We start from the raw sequence: 24165 nt of genomic DNA on the forward strand, positions 1-24165 counted from the left end.
AAGGGCCAAGGCCCCCGTCAAAAGTCCTATGTGACATAATGGGCCTTGTCATTAAATCTATGGTCAAGGATGTCATGAGCAGCCTCTCTCTGGCATTACAGTCTGGCCAGAATATGGAAGACTGCTTAGGTCAGTCACTTATACCCGCTCATGAGAATATGGAAGACCGCTTAGGTCGGTCACTTATAACCGCTCATGAGAATCTGGAAGACCGCTTAGGTCAGCCAATTACACCCGATCATGAGAATCTACTGAGCACCCAAAGCTCAGCTGCCTCACCTCAAGAGACAGGTTCTGACAGATACGAAGACGCCTCACCTGATTATTTTCCTAAGATCATGCCAGTGGACCTCGACACCTACGCCGGCCTAGTCACCCTGCTGGTCGTTCGGCTGATGATGAAGATCGAGGGCCAGGGGCTGCAGTCCGAAGAAATGCTGGACAAATCCAGGCAGCTGATCGACAATATCTTGTACGTTTTTGATATTGTCTCAGGGAGATCAAGAACGGACCCCTTCCTTCGCGGCACCCGAATCCATGGACTATTCAGAACTGTCTACGGAGATCTCCTAGGTGCGTTTGACACTGAGGAGGCCCTTTCGAAAGCCATGGAAACAGATGACGCCTCCTTTGAGAAGACCCTGGTGACCTCGATCACTAAACAGCTCCTACGGATATGCGAAGAGGATTTGATGGCAGATTCCAGTGGCCCTGTAAAGAAAAAAAAGTGGAGGAAGAGGATTCTAAGATTCATACCAAGAATTCCAACATTGAAGATCTTCCAAAAGGTAAAAAGTTAGCTTAAGAAAAAACATACATTTCTTTGACGGCTTAAACTTGAAGTTTCAGAAATATATATTTGTTATACTTATTTAGCTATACTGTATATATTTGATTTATTAAGTAATGCATAAAAATGGTCTCTCAATCAGAAATCCAAGTCAGCGAACATGGAAGATTTTCAGGACTCCAGAGAAGATCAGACCAGTAAGTTCAGCCGTGCCTATAAGGATAAGACAGAGTTATAATGATCCACTCAACTATTATTAACAAGGATTGAGCACAAGGCCCTGAGTACGTACAGTATGTGACCTTTAGGCTCTGGAATTGAGTAGGTGCGAAAGTGTTATAATGTAAGTCTCATATTGAGTATTGTGGACTACGGTTAGGCCGCCCCTACAAATGTATGTATCATATTAGTCTCATAGTGTGTGCGTGTGCGTGTGCGTGTGCGTCTGTGTCTATATTTGTGTGTGCGTGCGTGTGAGTGTGAGTGTGCGTGTGCGTGTGCGTGTGCGTGTGCGCGTGTGCACGTGTGTGTGCGTGCGTGCGTGTGCGAGTGCCTTTGTGTGCATGTGCGTGTGTGCGTGAGTGCGTGTGTGCGTGCGTCTGTGCATGAGTGAGTGAGTGAGTGAGTGAGTATTAAATATTTCAGTGGTTAGATACTTATTCATGAAAAAATCGTGTCTCTCATCTCACCTCTCCACCGCTGCACAGAATCCACTGTCAGTGCTGACACTCTCAGTGGGAGTCCCACTCCCTCCCAGCAGGGGGCAGAAGGGCGCAAGTCCATCAAATGCCCATCCCTCCTCAGGAGATTCTCTGCCATCATTAGAAGGAAGCCAGCTCTGAGTGACTAAACTAAAGGCCATCATCATCTTCAGCATCCTCATCACCACAATCATCATCATCTTCACCACTCCAAATATTCATCATTCACATCAATACTATTTTATTTCTATTTTTTTTTATCTAACCAATAACACAATAAAAAAATCAATGTTAAAGTCATTGTCATTTCATTTTCTTCTCTTTTTGCCCAGCTGGTAAAAGTTAAGCTAGGCAGAAACAATAAACTCTGCAGTATTGACTATATTAACAAGGGAACAAATGTTGGATTTAGACATATTTTGTTTTACTTGCTAAATATGCCTTTGGATGTGACTGTGAAATAATACAGTTGTTGTGTTTTGCTGGGAAAGTTATTATATGACAACCACAGGGACGGGCAAGGAAAATGTTGACCAGCTGGGTCACTGTTTGAATGGCCACTGGTAAAAAAAAAAAAAAGCCATCATGATTCAATTCAATTAATTTCATTGATGATTGCATTATTTTCATTTGCAGTATTCTAGCATAATCACCGTAATGGATGTTGTGGTTTAGACCAGTGGATGGTGAAGTTTAGAGCAGTGTATGGTGTAGTTTAGGCACTTAGACTTGACTCTAAAAATCTGTGGTTGTTTAAGGTCTTAGACTTTGTTTTCATTAGTACAGGGTTGAAGTAGCCTGGATACCAGCCTGAACTCCGCCCACAAAATTTTTGGTCTGGGAGATTCAGTCTGGAGTCGAGCTAGTTGGGAGGGTTTAAACGGCCCCGAAAAGGGATCTGACCATTCAAATTGTAAGGGCGGGCTTTATACGTTGATTGACAGACATAGATAGAATACCGGTATACATCGAACAAAGATGGCGCCGTCTCGGGAGCTTAGTGGGACATATTTGATATGATTTAAGGTATCTACACGACTTTTTTTATGTCTACATTGACTCGGTTAGTTGTGTATACGCAACACCAATGTTGCCTAGGATTGTAGGTCTTAACTTATGCTCTCTAGACCATTATTGAAAGGTTATGCTAACAGCGTAGACAAAAAAAACGTTTAAACTAATGGTAGCTTCTAGCCTTGAGTGCTAATTAAGTAACATGAGCAGGCATATCTCAACAGATATTGACAGCGCATTCATTTTGAATGGAACAGAGAAACGCGATCAAGGCATTTGTCGATTGAAAAGATGTTTTTGCCGTCCTTCCTACGGGATCAGGTAAAAGTTTAATCTATCAGATGGTAATAATACTACGTTGCTCTGATTGGTTCTAGGTATCCAATTCAGCGAAGAGGAATTTTCTTTCCTGGTTCGTTGAAACACGCCCCATAATCACAGCCCAGTGGTCCGGTCTCAGACTCATATTCTGACTAGAATTATGAGTATGACATCGTCAGGCTAGGGTTGAAGAGTAATGTGAATATAATCTATAGCCTATGTCGGTATATCATATCATAGTATACCTGCTGTTATAATAATAATAATAATAATAATAATAACTTAGATTTATATAGCGCCTTTCAAGTAACCCAAGGTCGCTGTTAGGCCTACTAGGCTACACCTGCCATATACACCTGGAATGTATGTGCTCATTACCTGGTTATTGCCAACTTAAAGCATGTATTATGATGCTTAGGAAGTTCACATTGTTTTATTAGTATACTAGTGTACTCTTCATTCAATTATTGCTCGTCGCCCTTGGTGTGCATGTGAACGTCATTAAAGGTCCCACCTTCAAATTTCGCGCTAGTTAAAAATATATAAAAATATATGGACATGACTGTGATTACGCTATTAATATGCTATTGAAAATTCACTGGGAACTTATGTGTTAATTGAGTATTTGTATTTTTAACTAGAAAATGCATTTCCTGAAGGAAATACCAGTGCATGAAATGCAAAGGTTAAGAAAGGAAGAAGAAAAGAAAGAAGAGTGAAAGAAGGAAAGAAGAAAGGAAAGAAGAGTGGAAGAAGGAAAGACAAAAGGAAAGAAGAGTGAAGAAAGGAGAGAAGAGCAGAAGAAGGAAAGAAGAAAGGAAAGAAGAGTGAAAGAAGGAAAGAAGAAAAGAAAGAAGAGTGAAGAAAGGAAAGAAGAGTGGAAGGAGGAAAGAAGAAAAGAAAGAAGAGTGAAATAATGAAAGAAGGAAGGAAAGAAGAGTGGAAGAAGGAAATAAGAAAAGAAAGAAGAGTGAAAGAAGGAAAGAAGAGTGAAAGAAGAAAATAAGAAAGGAAAGAAGAGTGGAAGAAGGAAAGAATAGTGAACAAGAGTGGCTCTGGATGAAGAGATAAAGAGAGAGTGAAAATATTGAAAAAAGGAGATAAAAATGGATTGAAGAAGAGAGATTGAGTGTGAGAGAAAGTTGACTGAGAGAGAAAGATGGAGAGATGGAGAGAAAAAAAATAGAGAATGGATGGTGTCTTAATGTTCCTAGTTACAGTTAAATTGAGAGGGACAGAGAGAGTAGAGGTTCCTTTGATTTGGTGCAGCTGTCAGTGAAGCACAGGTGCAAGCCAGTTTAAAGACCCTATTATGATGTCATAATGGCCCAATGTAAGTCAATGGGAGACATTTATATTCGTTTTTCTTTAATATCTTAAAAAGTATAAAGTTTAGAAAAGTGAAAAATACATAGCATAAGTGTCGTTTACAAGACCTACGCGACAAAGTTTGAATGAAGTTTCTACGTTAAGCGGTTCGGGCTGAATTAATCGCAGAAAAAGGTAACAAGAATAAGAAGAAGAAGCCTAGGAATAACAATACAGGGCATTTCATGCACTGTAATTATTGCGCATTCATAAGCTATATCTGCCCCGTTTTGAACACAGGGGGCGAAACCCTTTTAGGACAGGCGGTCCACAGACTTCTAAAAGCTCAAACTCGACGTCATTCGTACATGAAGGACCCAACTAGCCATGCTCAAATGTTGATTTCATGCAGTGTCGTAGTAGTAGTGTAGACTGCAGAGGTTTGCCGGCTGCCAACCTACATTTTTCTTGGATGTGATTAGACTAAAGAATTATAAATATGGCGGACGTAAAGGTGAAAAAGGAATCTACAGATCCAGTGGACATAGAAAACAGGTCAGATCATCTCCCCGAATTGACGATATGGCTAGCCGTAGCCAGATAGCTAACGTTATGTTTGTAAGGATAAATATCCATTCATATCTTTTTTTCCCCCCAATTTCCATTGATTATCACCCTTAACATGCGGAAGTTATTAAAGCATTGATGTGTTGGCAAGCTTTTTGGGTCAATGTAAAGTCAACTAACAGTTATTCGAGCTACGTTGCTAAGATGCATAGACCGGTAGCTCATTCGCAAACTTCCAGAGGTTAACGACTCCCTTTCGGGTGTTCGGTAAGCTAATGTTTATCAACGTTTGCACTTAACTGCAACGAACTGACGACACGTTATTCGTATGTGTGTACGTCACCAGTATACATTATACTTCTCTCTCGACGACCACTAATTTTCTGTGCCGTTTTGTCCTACTGTTGAAAAGGATTAAGGAACTGTGTGGGCAGTTCCCGCACGGGATCACTGACCAGGTGATCCAGAATGACATGCCGCACGTGGAACCCAAGCAGCGGGCTATGGCCATCAACAGGCTGTTGTCGGTGGTAAGATTTAGTCTTGTATAGGCGACATGCCACGACCAACGTTAAGCAATACTAGTACTCCGTTTCAGGAAAACATTGAGTTCAGATTTTCTGCTGCATATCTTAATAATGTTACTCTTGTAGACATTGCATGCTATCTGCTGGATGTCAATGCTCACTGTAGCTGACACTGATTTCATTATGTGTGATACTATTATTTATATCACTTCGATATGATTCTAGGTGATCTTTGTGTCATGTTAGACTCAAATGTTTGTGTTTGTGTGTGTGTGTGTGTGTGTGTGTGTGTGTGTGTACGCATAGGGTCAGCTGGACCTCCTCAGGAACAGCAATGGTCTGCTCTATAGAATGAAGGACAACCAGTCAACAAGGTGAGTGCCATTTCACTTTCATCAACCACTAACACCTTCCTAAGGTAGCACACACATAGACTGTCTATGATAGACATGTAATCAGTAACACCACCCTAATGTAACACACATGTAGACATGTAACATTCATCAGACCCTACATTCAACACACACATAGACATGTAGCCACTAACACCACCCTAAAGTAACTGACGCATAGACATGAAGCTACTAACTAACACCCTAAAGTAACACACACATAGACATGTAACATTCATTAGCCCCTATCACCACCCTAAAGTAACACATGTAGGCACTAACACCACCCTAAGATAACACACACACAGACACACAGACATGTAGCCACTAACACCAGCATAAAGTAACTGACATATAGACATGAAGCTACTAACTAACACCCTAAAGTAACACACACATAGACATGTAACATTCATTAGCCCCTAACACCACCCTAAAGTAACACATGTAGGCACTAACACCACCCTAAGATAACACACACACACAGACATGTAGCCACTAACACCAGCATAAAGTAACTGACACACAGACATGAAGCTACTAACTAACACCCTAAGGTAACACCCTTACATAGACATGTAAAGGGCCTTATATAGTACACAAAACGGTCGTGTCGGATGGTTGGACAGTGGGCGGGCGGCCGGATAGTACGTACTAGTTAGCATTTGTGTCCCTTTATAGTACTCCAACGGCTGTGGGTGCTGAAAACAATTCTCTTCCAGAACAGTAGGGGGAGTAACGGTTTAAGTCCCGAAAGACAAGCTACCCCATGACGTCTTTAAGCGATGGAAATCGTTAGTTGGCTTTACCTCTCCTCCACACCAGTCGATTTCTACTCTCCCACCAGCTGCCACTACTCAAATGCAACAGGTGTCAGCAGACACACAATATTGTCACTGTGTCTAATGCTATATATACACCTGATAGGGCAAACTTATCTTTATCATGGTAGGTTTTTTTTTGTGGGAGAAAAAGTAGCAATCTACAACAAAATGATATGCTTAACTTACACTATAGGCCTTGTTTCTCCCAAAAGGAAAGAAGATTTTCCTCTGCTGATCCCGCGTCTATATGGAAGTTTGTAGAGAGAATGCGGGGGAGTAAAATGCTCCCGAAGTAGATTACATGTTTTTAACTTCGGGGTTAATTCCCTTTCGTCTAGGCCTACTGCTGGCTAGTTCATACATACAGACAGCCGGAAAGGTTAATAAACGGAATGAAATAGCTACACATTACACACTATGTTTTAATAAAACCCACGTTACTCACATACTGGTTAACACTGTTTGTTACAGCACATAAACGTTTGTCGCTACATCCAAACCGCGTCACCGTTGTCCCTCCCTGTATCTGCTCCAGCCGCACCATTTTACTTGCAATGTGAATCATTTAATTTAAATATGCTTATTGCCATTTGTTGCACCTTAATCATTTTCTACAAACATGATATGCGGTGTAGTAAACTGAGACTCTATTCACTACTGCACAAAAACTAGACAGGTTTGCAAAACTAGACGTTTGAAATGAAACAACTTTCGCCAATATCTCCGTAAGGGAGATGGGTTGTGTGCTCAAATTTCCTGGGATCAAAGAAGACGTTAGTATTCATGTGCAGACTAAAAATCACGTCTCAGGATTTCTGCGCATGCACGTTATTTCGGGTGTCTCAACTGTAACTAATACCACTGTCATATAATTATGAGTTCAGTAAAATACGGAGCAAACACAGTTTTCTACTGTTGTTGAAACACATCTTTAATTGCCGTCGCTCGTGCTGGTTCTCTGGCAGTAGGCTACTTGGGCCGGCTCATGTATTGTGATATACAGGGAATAGTTTTCAAGGAAAGGATCTGCGCCTTTGACAGTGGCTGTTATGCATATATATATATGGATATAAAGGTAATGAAACAGGAAACGCTAGGTCCAGAAATGTTAGTTTCCGGAGTTGATGTCGTATGGAAATGATGTCGTAGTGTGCCAATCACGGCCAAGGAGTATCCGTCGCCATGAGCGGACCGACAGAAATTTTTGCGGGGACACGGAGAGCTGTCCGACGTCTCTGGAGAGCACGGAGAGGGCGTTTCAGCTACCGGAGAAGGCGTTTCACTTACCTGAAGGCGTTCCTATGTGCCCAAAAACGTGTCGTACGGAGTAGCATAAAAATGCCTTAACATTCATTAGCCCCTATCACCACCCTAAAGTAACACATGTAGGCACTAACACCACCCTAAGATAACACACACACACAGACATGTAGCCACTAACACCACCCTAAAGTAACACACACATAGACATGTAACATTCATTAGCCCCTAACACCACCCTAAAGTAACACATGTAGGCACTAGCACCACCCTAAGATAACACACACACAGACACACAGACATGTAGCCACTAACACCAGCATAAAGTAACTGACAAATAGACATGAAGCTACTAACTAACACCCTAAAGTAACACACACATATACATGTCACATTCATTAGCCCCTAACACCACCCTAAAGTAACAGACACACAGACATGTAGCCACTAACACCAGCATAAAGTAACTGACACCTGGACATGAAGCTACTAACTAACAGGTAGGTTACACACACACAGACATGTAGCCCATAACACCAGCCTAAGGTGACACACACATAGACTTTCAGCATGTTGAATTCATTATCCCTGACGCGATGGCATCCAATTAGTTATTCTCGTAAGAAGAATTTGTAATCTGGTGAATTGATAATGTCACTGTACAGATCAAATCTGAAAGATGTGTTTGGTTTTGTTTAATGGCCATGGGAGAGGTGAGGGTATCCCCTCTGGTGTAAACCAACCATCGCGTCCCAGAATCCCCTCTGGTGTAAACCAACCATCGCGTCCCAGAATCCCCTCTGGTGTAAACCAACCATCGTGTCTCCAGTAGAGATGCGCGGATGGGCTATTATTTCATCCGCAACCGCATCACAAAACGCATGATCCGTCCGCTATCCATCCGCACCAATTTTTTTGACCAATTTTCAAAACCGCACCCGCCCGCCATCCGCCTGTTGTTTTTAGATATAGGCGCTGCTGACGCGAGGCTAGAAAGTTCTTGCCTGTTCTTGAAAGGAGACTGATCCAATGCCGCAAAGATATTTAAAGGATAAAGCCCCTAGTATGAAAGCCTATTGGCTATGTTGTAGCCTATCCCCCGAATATTATCAGTGAAGTGACGTCTGTCTCCGATCGATGCACAGGGAGAAACTTTAAAATAGCCAAGCACATCGGCAAACCTGACCTTACCATAGGCTAGTAGGCCTACACTTTTTTATCATTGTAATAAAACGCAATTTGGTACACCATTTTACTATGGTAATATAGCCTACTGTTTTTAGTTTAGAAGGAAACGCCGAAATTTCACCGCATTGTAGGCTTTATACTGTAACAACCCCAACACTTGCCTGCTTGCCTTGCAAATCAAAGTTTTCCGACTATTTTTCTTACCTTCTTTCTGGTGATGTTACTGAGCTAGAAGTTTAACTTGTTCATCTCGCGCTGACAATGCCCAATGTCACTTCTGAGTCAAATCACTCCATCATCTCTTTGAAATTCCTTATTCCACGAGTGGTAGGCTACAATGACTGGCTGTTTTAAAATATAACTAATAGCCTAACGAAACAAAAAAACCCAGGCAGTTTCATCTACGACACATTAAGGCTGAATCCCATTTCTCCCCCTACCCCTTCGTCTTTCCCCTTCCCCTCCGTTTTGCGCGTTCATGTGGAGGGGTAGGGCTGTCCCAATTCACGTTAAGACAGAAGGTAGGGGAAGGGGAAGCGCTTTCTACCCCTCCAAACGGAGATTTTCCGAGGGCACACTTCAAACGGAGGGGTAGACTGATTTCCCTCAATGCATTGCGAACCCGTGATCATTAAAGAAAAAAAAAACATCGCGCGAGTCCATTTAAAAATGTCGGAAACAGCAGGGAAAGCATCACACAAATGAAAGTATTTTCTTTGTAATTCATGATTATAAAACTTGTTTGATGAAATGTTGCATTGTGTAAATAACAGCTGCAGGCGCCATGTTTGTTTATGTCTGGTGAGTGACAGCTGTCGCTCTCCGGTAACGTAACAGCTGACGCTTCGTACTGATGACGTACGTAATTGTTGAAGTGCTATCCCAATTCGAAGGGCTAGCGTTTCAACCCCTTCGGCTACCCCTCCGTTTGAAAAAGCGAAGGCGAAGGGGTAGGGGTAAGGGTAGGGGTAGAGATTAAAAATGGGATTGGGCCTAAGGCTTCTTCCAATACTGACAGCTGACTCATAGCTTGCAGGTTTGCGGCGTTGCAAAGAGACGCGACATGATAGGGAGCGTCACTTAATTTAAACTTTTTTGCTTCCTTTGTTTGCTTTGTATGCATACACGGAACAAGGCCAATTTACTGCCTGATGAAAATTTTATTATTTCAAAATGTGCTTGGATGTAGGTAACAACATTTAACAATGTGTATATATTTTGAATTTCTTTGGGTAAACCGCCACCCGCCCGAATTTAATTAAAATATAATTTTTTGTCACGTCATCCGCCCGATCCGCAGTTTAACCGCGGAGTCCGCGGGTGCAACCGCCAACCGCGCATCTCTAGTCTCCAGTGCCCTGTGTCTGATGACTATTTATCCATCTCTACAGCAAGATGAAGGGCTCGGACAATCAGGAGAAGCTGGTCTACCAGGTCATAGAAGATGCCGGAAACAAAGGTGGGCAAACTGAATTTTTGACGGGTTCCCCTCTCAGCCCCTCCCCTATTTATGTATGTGTTGTTAATGTGAATTAATCTGTCTCATCAAGATCATGAAGCATCCTACATATGTCAATTTGTTATATGATTATGAAGTTTCAAATATATAAGTTGTTAAAAGATCATATGTCCAGTTGTTATATGATTACTTGTTGTTTGAATGTTACACACACTGACTGATATTGCAGCTTATCTGTGTTTCATTTAGCTCATGTCATTGAGGCCTATAGATTTATATCACAAATAATTCACGTATTTACATTTTCTTTAACTTTTGGATAAGTGTCATTTTTAACGACTCACTATCATTCATGTTGACTTATTATGATTATATCGTCGTCCATTCCAAGCATCTTCATGTCCTACAGATGTAGGCCTATAGATTTACATCAAAGGTGTCATTCTTAACAACTCATAATCCTTCACATTGACATATTATGATCTCCTCGACTCTTTCGTGATGTTCACTGTGTTCTTTGTGTGATTGTGTGTGTGTGTGTGTGTGTGTCCGTCCGTCCGTCCTTCCGTCCGTCTCAGGCATCTGGAGCAGAGACATCCGGTTCAAGAGTAACCTCCCTCTGACGGAGATCAACAAGATCCTGAAGAACCTGGAGAGCAAGAAGCTCATCAAGGCCGTTAAATCTGTCGCTGTGAGTCAACACCGCTCTGTGTGTCTGTGTGTCTGTGTGTCTGTGTGTCTGTGTGTGTGTGTGTGTCTGTGTGTGTGTGTGTGTGTGTGTGTGTGTGTGTGTGTGTGTGTGTGAGAGAGTCCTGTGATATGATGGATGTAGTCTAGTAAGGGGGACTCCACTATTGATTGCTCTTCCTGTGATCCCATGGGATCTTGTCTAGTAAGGGGAACTCTAGTATCCATTGTGTTACCTGTGATCTCATGGATATATTCAAGTTAAGGGGACTCTAGTCTTGATTGTTCTTCCTGTGATATCATTGACATATATGGGTAGATAGATAGATTGATAGATACTTAATTAATCCAGAGGGAAATGTTAGGTAATCCAGTATTTTATACACTTATACACTCAGACATACTTAGATCAGTCACATACATGTAGGAAGAACATGTTCACAACGAGTGGGTCTGACTATAAGGTACAATATGCATTGATTTTGAAAGTGTAGATGCCCAGGATGAAAGTGATCTTGTTCTGCTAGTGTGGATAGTGCAAAGATAGTGTTCTTGTGCTTGTGTGGATAGTGCAAAGATAGTGTGCTTGTGTGGATAGTGCAAAGCTAGTGTCCTTGTGCTTGTGTGGATAGTGCAAAGATAGTGTGCTTGTGTGGATAGTGCAAAGATAGTGTTCTTGTGCTTGTGTGGATAGTGCAAAGATAGTGTGCTTGTGTGGATAGTGCAAAGCTAGTGTCCTTGTGCTTGTGTGGATAGTGCAAAGATAGTCTTCTTGAGCTTGTGTGCGTGGATAGTGCAAATAGATTGTGCAGAATATAAGTGGTTAAGTCTGTGCAAGGGGGCTAGTATAGCCAGTAAAGGGATGGACAGTGAGATGAGTTGAGAAGGGGTGGGCAGACTGAGGTAGACTCATGCAGGGAATACCATCTCCCCCCTTCCCTTCTGCCTGTCGTTGTAAAGCTGAATGGCCTTGGGGACAAACGACCTCCTCAGCCTGTCTGATGAGCATGACCGTGACCGGAGTCTGCCACTGAATATGCTCCTCTGTCTGTTGAGTTCTGTGAAGTGGGTGGTGTACATTGTCCAAGATAGTCAGCAACCGCCTCAGGGTCCTTCTCTCCGCCACTGTTGTGAGGCAGTCCAGTTCAGTGCTAACAACGGCTCCCGCCCTCATCACCAGCCTGTCCAGTCGCCCTGCCTCCCTCTTCTGCCTCCCCAGCACACCACGGCATAAAAGAGGACGCTGGCAAAAACAGCATGGTAAAACATGCGTAGGAGTTTGTTGCAGACATTGAAGGACCTCGGCCTCCTCAGGAAGTAGAGCCGGCTCTGACCCTTCTTGTAGATTGCATCAGTGTTCGCTGACCAGTCCAGTTTAAATTCCAGATGAACTACAAAGTATTTGTAGGTGTTTACCACCTCCACACCAACTCTAGTATTGATGTAGTCTAGCAAGAGGAACTCTAGTATTGATTGTTTTTCCTGTGATCTGATGGATGTAGTCTAGTAAGTGGGACTTAAGTATGAGTGGGAGGTCATACGTCTTGTGTGACGGCTGCTGTGTGCGTGGCAGAAGTAGGTGTGCCATGTTTAGAGTGAAGAAAGGGTATTTTAACACTCGTGGGAGGTGAGACGTCTGGTACATGTACTGGTGTCTGGTGTGATGACTTGTCTGATGTCTCTTGTGCGATTACTCTTGTCTGAATACTGGTGTGTGATTTACTCTTGTTTGATTACTCTAGTCTGATGACCCTTGTGTGATGACCCTTGCAGGCCTCCAAGAAGAAGGTGTACATGCTGTACAACATCCAGCCAGACCGGTCAGTGACGGGAGGCGCCTGGTACAGCGACCAGGACTTTGAGTCTGAGTTTGTGGAGGTGCTCAACCAGCAGTGCTTCAAGTTCCTGCAGAGCAAGGTGCGCAAAGAGGGAGGGGTCTTACACTGTCTGTCTGTCTGTCTGTCTGTCTGTCTGTCTGTCTGTCTGTCTGTCTGTGTCTGTCTGTCTGTCTTTCTATCTGCCTGTCTACCTGTTTGTCTGTCTGTCTCGCGTGCGCTCTCTCTCTCTGTATGTCTGTCTGTCTGTCTGTCTGTCTGTCTGTCTGTCTGTCTGTCTGTCTGTCTGTCTGTCTGTCTGTCTGTCTCTGTCTGTCTGTCTTTCTATCTGCCTGTCTACCTGTTTGTCTGTCTGTCTCGCGTGCGCTGTCTGTCTGTCTGTCTCTCTTGCTCTCTGTCTGTTGTTCTTGCACGCTCTCTCTCTCTGTCTGTCTGTGTGTCTGTCTGTCTGTCTGTCTCTCTTGCTCTCTGTCTGTCTGTCGTTCTCGCGCTCTCTCTCTCTGTCTCTCTCTCGTTTTTGTGCGCTCTCGCTCTCTCTCCCTGTCTGTATCTCTCTTTCGCTGGCCCGTCCATGTTTTTTTCTCTCCCTGTGTTGATGATATTGAATTGGTGAAGTGCATAATTGTACCATGGTGTTGGTCTGTGTGTGTGTGTGTGTGTGTGTGTGTGTGTGTGTGGGGGGGGGGGGGGGGGGGGGATCCATATAATGTTTAAATAAAGGGTTTGAAAGAGTCAGAAAGTCTCTCTCTCCCTCTCGTTCTTAAAATGTATTTTTGTTTTTGCGTGAAGTTCTGTTTATAACGTGTCGTGTGTGTTTAGGCTGAAGTAGCGCGGGACAGTAAGCAGTCTCCTATGGTCCAGAGGAACAGCTCCTTTGCAACGTCCCACGAGGTCTGGAAGTACATCTCAGAGCTGGGCATCAGCAAGGCAAGATCTATCACTCTGTTCGTCTGTCTGTCTGCCTGCCTGTCCCTCCGGTCATCTGTTTGTCCATCTGTTCGTCTGTCTGTCTCCATTTACCTGCCTATCTATCCGTTCATCCATCTGTCTTTCTATCTATCTATCCATCTGTCTCTCTGTCTGTCTGTCTATGTATTTATTTATTTATTTATTCATCTCTCTATTTCTCTCCCTTATTGTTTTTCTCTCCCTCTCTCGCAGGCACACATGCATGTATAAACACATTCTCTATAACACTCACTCACACATTCTCGCTCTCTCTATCTCACACACACACACACACACACACACACACACACACACACACACACTCACTCACGCTCTCTCTATATCACACACCCACACACGCATGCTCTCTCTATCACACACAAACACGCACACTCACTCGTTCTCTATCGGACACACACGGTCATTCTCCTGTGATTGTTATTAACTCTCCTCTCGTCCCCTCTCCTCAGGTGGATTTGTCCATGGAGGACATTGAGACGATCCTAAACACGCTGATCTTTGACGGGAAGGTGGAGATGACCATCATCGCCGCCAAGGAGGGGACGCTGGGCAGTGTGGACGGACAGATGAAGCTCTACCGGGGGGTCAACCCCATCATCCAGCCCACCGGCCTCGTCAAGACGCCGTGCGGACTCTGCCCGGTACGTGTGTGTGTGCGTGTATGTATGTGTATGTATATACAGCGGGTAAAATAAGTATTGAACACGTCACCATTTTTCTTATTAAATATATTTCCAAAGGTGCTCCTGACATGATTGTTTTCACCAGATGTTGGTAACGACCCAAGTAATCCATACATACAAAGAAACCAAAACAAATAAGTTCAGAAAATATATTACGGAAATAATTTAATAATGCACACCATGTTTGGATCAGAAATAGCACTGCACATCATCCCAACAGTGACATTTGGAGGTGGCAACATCATGGTGTGGGGCTGCTTTTCAGCATACAGCAGTGGCGGCTCGTCCATAAGGGCGATTGGGGCGACGCACTGCCTATGGGAAAAGGAAGAAAAAAAAAAAAAAAAATGATAATTCCTGATGTATAAATTCAATTGCATGACTACATGTAAATGTAAATTTCATATTTTTTTTCTGTCGGATTCTACCACTAGACCGTCTGATATGCCTCTGTATGTCTTTGTCGAATCAGGTAACAGTCATTCAGTCAGCCTAGAGTCGTGATTCAAATGGCCCCGCCCCGTCAGGGCGATCTTGTGCAAAATGAAAATCGCCCCAGACCTCTCCCATTGACTCCCATGTTAAATGCGTTTTTTTTCACAAAACAGAGCTCTCAATGCATTCTCTATGGCTTCCGGGAGGGCTCGCCCCTCCAAGTCTAGTCATAAGTAAGCGACGCAAAAGCCTATGGTAAAATGCAATGAGGACGTTGTGTCACACAGCTTCGACAAAGGCATGTCAAGATGGCACCTGTTCAGCACAACAACTCATCCGCTCTTTGACAGAGACTTCTTTTTAGTCAGCGTAATATTGAAGATAAATTGACCAAAAAACCCTAGACCAAAAGTATCCATTCAACAGTTTTCTACAAAGGGAGGGAAATTGGAACAAAAGAAAATTGCGGTCGTGAAGTGGCTAACCCGGTCTGTATCTATATACCACTGTCACTTTTCATAGGTTTCACAGCGTGAACTAACTTTAAATAATGTTTTATGTGATGACCTATTTTGCTTTTGTAAGCCAATACTTTCAAGATCAGTCAATAAATATCGTTGGTTTTGACGTAAGTTGCCCCCTTTATGTTGTTAGTGGACATATCATGTGTCCTGTTCAGCTAGGTTACATCATACAACATTTGAGACGTGTGGATAATGAAAAAGTGGGATCATTTAATGTGGAGCCACATCATGTTTGCTTATGAAGGCTCCTGAATGTAACTTTCTTCCATAGCGTTCCACTTGTATCTTGCTACTCTAGCTATGTAGAAAGAGGGGAGATATTACTGTTGGTTGCTGCCAATAGTGGACAAAAAGGTTTTGCTGTATGAGTAAATCGGATAACTTAATGTGCCTACTGAATAGGTCGCCTTAATCATTATCAAAAAAATTGCCCCCCCTGAGAATTTTTTCAGGAGCCGCCACTGGCATACAGTACTGGCAAATGTCACACAATTGAAGGAAGGATGAATGGAAAAATTGACCAAGCCATTCTAAATAAAAATCTGCTGCCATCTACCAGGATGATGAAGATAAAACGAGGGTGGACATTTCACCAAGACAGTGAACAGCCAAGGAAACTCTCAATTGGTTTCAGAGAAAGAAAATAAAGCTGCTAGAATGACCCAGCCAATCACCTGACTAAAATCTATGTAAATAACTGAAAATCAGAGTTCATAGAAGAGGCCTAGGGAACTTTCAAGATTTGAGGACTGTTTGTGTGGAAGAATTGCCCAAACTCACACCTGTGCAATGCATACGACTAGTTTCTCCATACAGGAAGCGTCTTAAAGTTGTCATTACCTACAAAGGCTTTTGTACAAAGTATTAAATAAATATCAGTTAGCGTGTTCAATACTTTTTCCCTGTGTCATTTCACATTATTACACATAACTTAATTTCTGAACTAATTTGTTCTGGTTTCTTTGTATGTTTGGATTACCTGGGTTGTTACCAACATCTGGTAAAATTTCATGTCAATAGCACCTTTGGAAATATATGTACTGAGAAAAATGGTGACGTGTTCTATACTTATTTTACCCGCTGTGTGTATATACAGTCGTATGCAAAAGTTTAGGCACCCCTCTAAGGCTGCATGATAATTTACTCTGTCTTCACCAAAAAAGATCACAGTGGTCAAATATTTATTTTGTAGTTATCACTGAGTGCTAGGGTGTTTTCCAGACAAAGATATTTAGTGTAGCAGTATTTATTGGTGTGAAATTAAATCAAATGTAAAAAATAGGCTGTGCAAAAGTTTGGGCACCCTCATAATTTTGTTGATTTGAATACCTGTACCTACTCAATGCTGATAAAATGCAACACAGAATTAGTCTGGTTAGCTCGTCAAGCCTATAATTCCATAGAAAGGTGCATCCAACCATTAGAAAAGGTATTTAAGGTAGCCAATTGCAAGTTGTGCTTCTCTTTGATTCTCCTCTGAACAGTGGCAACATGGGGGCATCAAAACAGCCATCAAATGATCTGAAAACAAAGATTGTTCAGCAGTTTTGTTTAGGGGAAGGCTACAAAAAGTTATCCTGGAGGTTTCAGCTATCAGTTTCCACTGTGATGAATTTTATTATGAAGTAGAAGGCAACAGGCAGAGTTCTTGCTAAGGATAAGGAAAAATAACAAAGAGGCAAAGGCGAATAATGGTCAGAATGGTCAAGAATAACCCTCAGACCACCTCCAAAGATCTGCAAGGTCATCTTGCTGCAAATGGTGTCACTGTGCATTGCTCAACCATTCAGCGCACATTGCACAGAAAACAGCTGTATGGGAGAGTGATGCAGAAGAAGCCTTTTCCGCACACACGCCACAAACAAGCTCGCTTGAGGTTTGCCAAACTATATTTGAACAAGCCAGGCTAATTTTGGAACAAAGATAGAGATATTTGGTCACAACAAGAGGCATTATGCATGGAGGCAAATTAATACAGCATTCCTAGAAAAACACTTGCTGCCCACAGTAAAATTAGGTGGGGGGTCCATCATGCTGTGGACTGTGTGGGTAGTACAGGGGCTGGAAATCTATTTAAAGTTGATGGTCGCATGGATTCAACTCAGTACCAGCAAATTCTTGACAATAATGTTCAAGAATCTGTAACCAGGCTGAAGTTACGGCGGAGTTGGGTGTTCCAGCAGGACAATAACACGAAACATTGCTCCAAATCCACTAAGCCATTTATGCAGAGGAACAACTACAATGTTCTAGAATGGCCATCCCAGTCCCCAGACTTGAATATAATTGAAAATACATGGGATGTCTTGAAGCAGGCTGTCCACGCTCGGCACCCATCAAACCTTACAGAGCTGGAGCTGTATTGTAAGAAAGAGTGGTCCAAAATACCTTCATCCAGAATCCAAACACTCATCAGAGGCTATAAGAAGCGTCTAGAGGCTGTTGTTTTGGCAAAAGGAGGCTCCAGTAAATATTATTGTGATTTTTCTGTTGGGGTGCCCAAATGTATGCACCTGTCTAATTCTGTTATTATACATTTGGCATATTCTCTGTTTATCTAATTTACCTTATTTCACTTCTAAAATATCACTGTGTCCATGTAGTATTATATATGTGACAAAGAAGTTCCTGATCCAAATGCCCAACAATTTATAAATGAAAGTAATAAAGATTATCAGGGGTGCCTAAACTTTTGCATACGACTGTGTGTATATATATATATATATATATATATATATATATATATATACACATAATCAACCCTATCATTCAAGAGGTCCAGTCATAGTTAAATGGTCCAACACACAGATTGAATCACGACCTCACAAGAGTTTGTGTTGGAAATGGAGCCAAAAGAGGCCATTACTGGATCTGTAACTTTCACACTGTATAGACCCTTTCGCCGTTGGTAAACAATGCTCAGCGTTCTAGGTTGCGCACGCATTCTGGGGGCAAAAGAAATGGCTTAAGTTCATACCTGCGTTCGCTTTATCCTAATGATCTCGGAAGTTACGTTAATAAATTGACATTAAGTTATGGAATCCAACTTCCCGATCCATATTCGATCACGGATTGGATAGTTGACCCATCAAAATGGACAGATATTTATACATACTTAATAGAAAAACCCAGTGTTTACACAAAAGATACAGTACGATCATTCAAGTCACTCGATGCCTATAACTACGTTGTCTGCGGGCATGTCCACTCCAGGATATTAAGTACTGCGACCTCAATGATGATTTCTGCGTCCTAAAATCTGAGGTGCTACCAAGCCAATGACAAGGAACAAAGACAATAATGTATAAACCATGTGTTTTTATCAACAAACCCACCAACGCTACCGCTTCACGTTAAATTGCACATGCATGGCAGAGTAAGTCGACCTTATCATAAACGTTTCATCGTCAAGGTTTACGTGTAGGAACTACATAACCATTGCAACCACGGTTAACTGTAATGTTAGCGAATGAGCTAATATTTACACTCTTTTAAGTCTCCTGTACGTCCAAGCCCAAACCTATTCTTGAGGTTTCAAACATTTTCCAGGCTATTTGGCATCTAACAAAAAAAAAGCGTTGTAACTCTTATTTATGCTACAATACAACTTATATTTGTTATGATAGCCACATTTAGTATACTCGTTTTTGTCTTATACCATTTTTTTTATCTGACATTGCAGGCTATAGGGTCTTGTTGCAGCCATGCAGCAGCAGTGCTGTTAAAGATTGAGCTCTATGTTAGGATGGGGAGGACAGGGAGGGCATCTTGTACATCAGGAGCATGTAAAACAACACAAGCCTACATACAGTGTGAAAAGCCAGACTATGGTAAAATGATTCACTGTGTCCAATGTGACAGCCACTTCCACTACGGCTGTGTGCAAATTTAAAGAAAGCAGTGAAAGAGGTAAAAAAGCATGAGCTTAAGACAAGGTTCAAATAGTTTTAATTTAATAAAGAAAGTATAGTACATGGGTCGGGAACCTATGGCTCGCGAGCCACCACTGGCTCTTTTGCTGATGGCCGGGGCTCTCGGACGATATGGGTTGGAGAAAAACACGGAGAAAAAAAACGTGTAATCAAGAGATCAGCCTAGGCCTAGTAGAAGGCTTAAATAACAGTCAATACTAGTTATATTAAAATGACAAGGCTTCGTGACAAATACGTAGGTCTATCTGAGTTATTTAAATTTAACTTTCCACCTCACTTGACTCCGTAACCATAGCCTGCAAAATATTGTTACATTCGCGGCTGGTTGCCATGCCAATATCTAACAAAATCACAGATTTCCCTACATTTCCGTAAACGAGAAAACTTCTATTGTTAAAGTTGATAGGCTAGAGAAAAATATTGAAAAGGAAAAAACGTATTGTGCATCCCTGGTGTTTCTATCGGAGATTTCGAAATAGAGGTTGCCGACCTGACCTCGTCTGGCATCTGGGTGGGCAAGTTCAAATCACTGAACGATCAGCTTGGAAGGAATCGCACGTCAGTGAGCGAACACAAGTGGACTGACATGGGAAAGCTTCCATCTCAAGACGAACTGCTTCTAAAAACATGGAATGACCTGCCCATTTCATATTGCAAATTGCAATATGTTAGTATTGCTGTGTTACCCATTTTCCGTTCCACTTATGCATGCGAGAAATCTTTCTCACATATGAAAAATATAAAGACGAACCTGCGCTCGCGTTTAAACGACGAAAGCCTCAATGCTTGCATGAAGCTTCATCTCACAGAATATGAGCCAGACTACAAGGCCATCAGCAAGTCTATGCAGCACCAGAAGTCGCATTAATCTCTGGTAGGCCTAATGTTCAATTTCGAGTGTTGTGTTGTCAACGTTGTTAACTTCATGTCGTTGTTACGCTGTAACGTTGTTAACTTCTGTCATTTCCCATTGCCATTTACATTTCAAGTTACTGGTACAATAACTTTAAAAACTACTAGAAAATGTATTTAAAATACTCTGTTGAATAAAAGTAACTGTTAGTTAAATATCCAAACTTTTTCTTGTAACTGTCTTTTTGTGGCTCTTCTGAGATAAAAAAAATAATAAAAAATGGTAAAAGTGGCTCTCCAGGCAAAAAAGGTTCCCGACCCCTGGTATAGTACATAGTCATTTATTTGTCTGAATATCATTTGTGGATTACATTTATCAGCAAACACAGTTCATTTTATATCATTTGGAAACAACAGACTTGCAGAGATTTGTGAGGGCACCACACACATTCACTATATCATCTAGGAGGTCAACTTGTGACACTGGAATGACCGATTGTAAGATTTTAAAATTCTTCCACCGGCCAATAACTCTTTCTATGTGAATTCTTACAAGTGAAAGTTGTGTTGATGTGTCAACCTCATTAGCTGGTAGTTGTCTTTTTCCTTCGGTGAAATTTGGAATAAGCAGGGTGGCACCAAACGCGGCAAGCTCTTCTCTAATTAAAAAGCCCCTATCAGCTAAAATGTCATCTGTAGGCTCCAAAAGATCTAAAAATCCCATTGATTGGTAATCTGCTTGTCTGACACCCGGCCACCCGAACCTGGGGATAGAAAGGATATGGCCCCGGCGGGTGTAATGCCAACTAAATACTTAACTGAATTGTGGTGTTTATATGTAGACCATGTCTGGGCCTGGGCAGTCAAGTTACTAGGTCTGTCTATAAAAATCTCTGTGCACTTTTGGGCATGTTCTTTAAAACAGCAGTCTGACTTGGCCATTTTATAAGTGGTTTCAACACTTTAGCCATAGAAGGTAACCAGGTTCTCAAAATGCATGATATTGTGCTGTTCGATACTTTAAACCTAAATGCTATGTCAGTGTTAGTGAGACCCAATCTAAGTTTCATAAGCACAATCAGTAGGTGATCTCCCAGGGTACGTATTTCAGTAAACTTTTCTACATTGCCTTTTAGTTTTTTCAATAACCAGTCAAAGATTATAGTAGTTATTCCTGTGAGAAAAAGAAACTGTACACTGTTATTTCTGATTGAGTGGTAAGAATACTTGTTGTTCTGAAGCTCTTCTATTAGCTTCTTGTTTTCATTTTGGATTTCACCAAACTCTTAGTGCAGGCTCACATATTCAACCTGAATCTGTTCATACATGTGCCTCAGATTTTCATAATCTTTCTTTGGGCACATGGCATCCTCTTCCAATGGGGCTCATCTTCAACTGTAAGACATTAATGTGAAGACAGGAATTATAAGTTTTACTGACAACACATGTAAAACACAAATAATGAGTAGCACAAGTACATTTTACATGTTTGATTGAATTGAAAAGTGTGTTCTCACCAGGGCAAAGATCAGTAGTCAATAGGGAAGGTGATTTAACAGATCTCTCAGATAGCAGTTTATTCCTTTGAAAATCTGTAAGATTAGATTGCACATAATAGAGGTAACTACTGACTGTCATTTCTCTCAAAGCTTGCAATACAGAGCAGGCGATGTTACCTTGGATAGCTAGCTTTGATGCCATAAGTTAACATCACCTGCTCTAGGTTGCAGGCACTGTTGGCTGCTAACTTATCAAGAGCAAACACGCCTTACCTCTCCAATTTAGCTTCAGGTCTCTGGCGAAGGGACAATGTCGGGGCTTTCGTAGTTAATTGAGGCTTTTCCTACGAGTAAATTAAGCACAGACTCAACCCACGATCATTGTATGCATTGTATAAGTGTATGAAATGAATAAATGAATGTACTATGAACTAGCTAACATTAACGGTTAGCTAACGTTAATGGTTAGATATCGTTAACGTTAAGTTAACCTAAAATTGCAAGGCTAAAGTTAGATATGGATAACATTAGCTATCTAGGGAGCTGTTTTGGCCAACTAAGTTATCTCAGATTTAACTAACACAATTTCAAGTCAGCTAACATAAACAAAATTCACTTACCGGATATAAAATGTGACCCACATATGCGTGCATTTTTAATGATGTCTTCAGTCCAGTCCACTCGTTTTATAGCTTGAAGCCAGAATCTACGCCTGTTTGCATTAAACAGTCTTTTCCCCGAAGGAATGCGGTAGAAATTGAGACCTTTTTTTTTTAGTTGACCTGTTTTGGCATCCCACAACACAACAAGATGGCATTTTTTTAACGAAGAAACCGAGACGAAGAAATCCTTAGCTTTATCTCTCCAAAATCCTCTTGCACTGTCACTAACTATGGCTAAAATTTCCGCTTTTTTGCCTCCAGAATGTTTGCGCTTAACGTTTATGACGTAGGTCATAAAAGGGTCTATTCCTCTTTTAGGAGTACGATCACAGATATGTGATTAGAATGTTGCAAACTGAAGGTTCCATTTGATGGTGTAATAATGAACTGAAGCGACCCTTATGAATGGCAGTTAACGTAATGATGAATTAAACAATTCTGTAATGTTTTGCAGAAAACTCACTGCTAAAGGGTTACTTTTTTCTATTCTGTTCCCAGGTGTTTGATGACTGTCACGAGGGAGGAGAGATCTCGCCGTCAAACTGCATCTACATGTCTGAGTGGCTGGACTTTTGACCAATTGCATTTAAGCATTTCAACCTTAGTCCTTCCACCTCCTGTATTTTCTCTGTTGAGAAAGAACATGCATCGTTTTTTCCTGGAAGACAAAAGTATGAAAGGAATACTTCTGTGCATCTGTGGAACTTCTTTATATGGACTTGCATGTGAAGCTCTTATGCCTTTCAGCAACCATCAAACAAAACAGAAGACAACAAATGTCAGTGTTTCCTGTGTCTCTAGTTTCAGTTTGATTGTTTACAACAACACTGTAGGTGTCCTGTGCTTGCTGTTCAGCTGATCTGTAGGCAAGGTGAGGAACAAACTGTGAAAGATCAGGTCTGATCCATGCCAGATCATGGCCAAGTCCGTGACCAGAGGTCAGGACCAATTTGTCCCGTATCAGGGCTGGTTAGTTCCAGATCAGGGCTGGTTGTTCCAGATCAGGGTCGATTAGTTCCTTATCTGTTAATTCAGTACTGGCTCTCTCACTGGTGCCTGAACATGACTTTTACTTGTTATACAGACCTGTTTTCAGTTTGGAGAGCTTTTCAGAGTGTTTCTTTTTTTTTTTTTTTTTTGGAGTGGAACATAATTAACTCGAGCGAGGTTTCCAGAGGTAAGAGCAGGGTCTGCATTGGTTACCTTGAGCTTGCACTAGAATATACACCCAGCGCAGAAGCCAGATGTCTGAAATGTGTTTGCTATGTGATTTATTTTACCCTGGTGCCTCATGAAGAAGCCAATAAATATGTAATTAAATATGAACTTGTTTATGGTTTTAAATTAAGCAATAAGCCCCAAGAGGCCGTGCTTTGCGCTGATTTTAGAACAGGTAAGGGAGTTGTTAGGCACGACGCGAAGCGGAGTGCCGTTAAACCCCCTTACCTGTTCTAAAATCAGCGCAAAGCACGGACTCGCGGGGCTTATTGCTTTTCTAAACCGGTTACTACACATATTTGATATGGTTTCATAAATAAAGACAATTCAATTTAAGAAACAATAGTTTAATGATAAACCGTCATTCTTCCGCCACTAAAAATTATAGTTCCTAAATAAATCGTTGCCACGCAACCCTTGAAGCAACGCAACAGCCAGATGGAACACTGGTATGAAATGCGCTATATGAATGCCTTGCCAATTGCTGCGCAGTAATATGGAATGTAATCAGGTCAAAT

At 41.7% G+C, this 24165-nt stretch overlaps 1 protein-coding gene across 1 annotated transcript; it reads left to right on the forward strand.

The window, feature by feature from the left end:
- The first annotated feature begins 4518 nt into the window (after positions 1-4518).
- On the forward strand, positions 4519-23723 carry polr3f (polymerase (RNA) III (DNA directed) polypeptide F). The gene is made up of 9 exons (XM_080835037.1): positions 4519-4689; positions 5114-5231; positions 5535-5602; positions 10284-10351; positions 10930-11042; positions 12812-12955; positions 13693-13800; positions 14292-14483; positions 22928-23723. The coding sequence occupies exons 1-9, from the start codon at positions 4634-4636 to the stop codon at positions 23003-23005; spliced, it is 945 nt and encodes a 314-aa protein (XP_080691163.1). The 5' UTR covers positions 4519-4633; the 3' UTR covers positions 23006-23723.
- The last annotated feature ends 442 nt before the right edge of the window (positions 23724-24165 follow it).

The sequence above is a fragment of the Sprattus sprattus genome (assembly GCF_963457725.1).
Source record: "Sprattus sprattus genome assembly, chromosome: 1".
In the NCBI taxonomy this organism is placed as follows: Eukaryota; Metazoa; Chordata; class Actinopteri; order Clupeiformes; family Clupeidae; genus Sprattus; species Sprattus sprattus.

Bases quoted from the DNA above. Each gene is read 5' to 3' on its own strand.
- polr3f (XM_080835037.1), top strand. From the start codon at position 4,634: ATGGCGGACGTAAAGGTGAAAAAGGAATCTACAGATCCAGTGGACATA. The intron at 4,690-5,113 runs GTCAGATCATCT...ACTGTTGAAAAG, and splicing joins CCAGTGGACATAGAAAACAG to GATTAAGGAACTGTGTGGGC. The intron at 12,956-13,692 runs GTGCGCAAAGAG...GTGTGTGTTTAG, and splicing joins TCAAGTTCCTGCAGAGCAAG to GCTGAAGTAGCGCGGGACAG.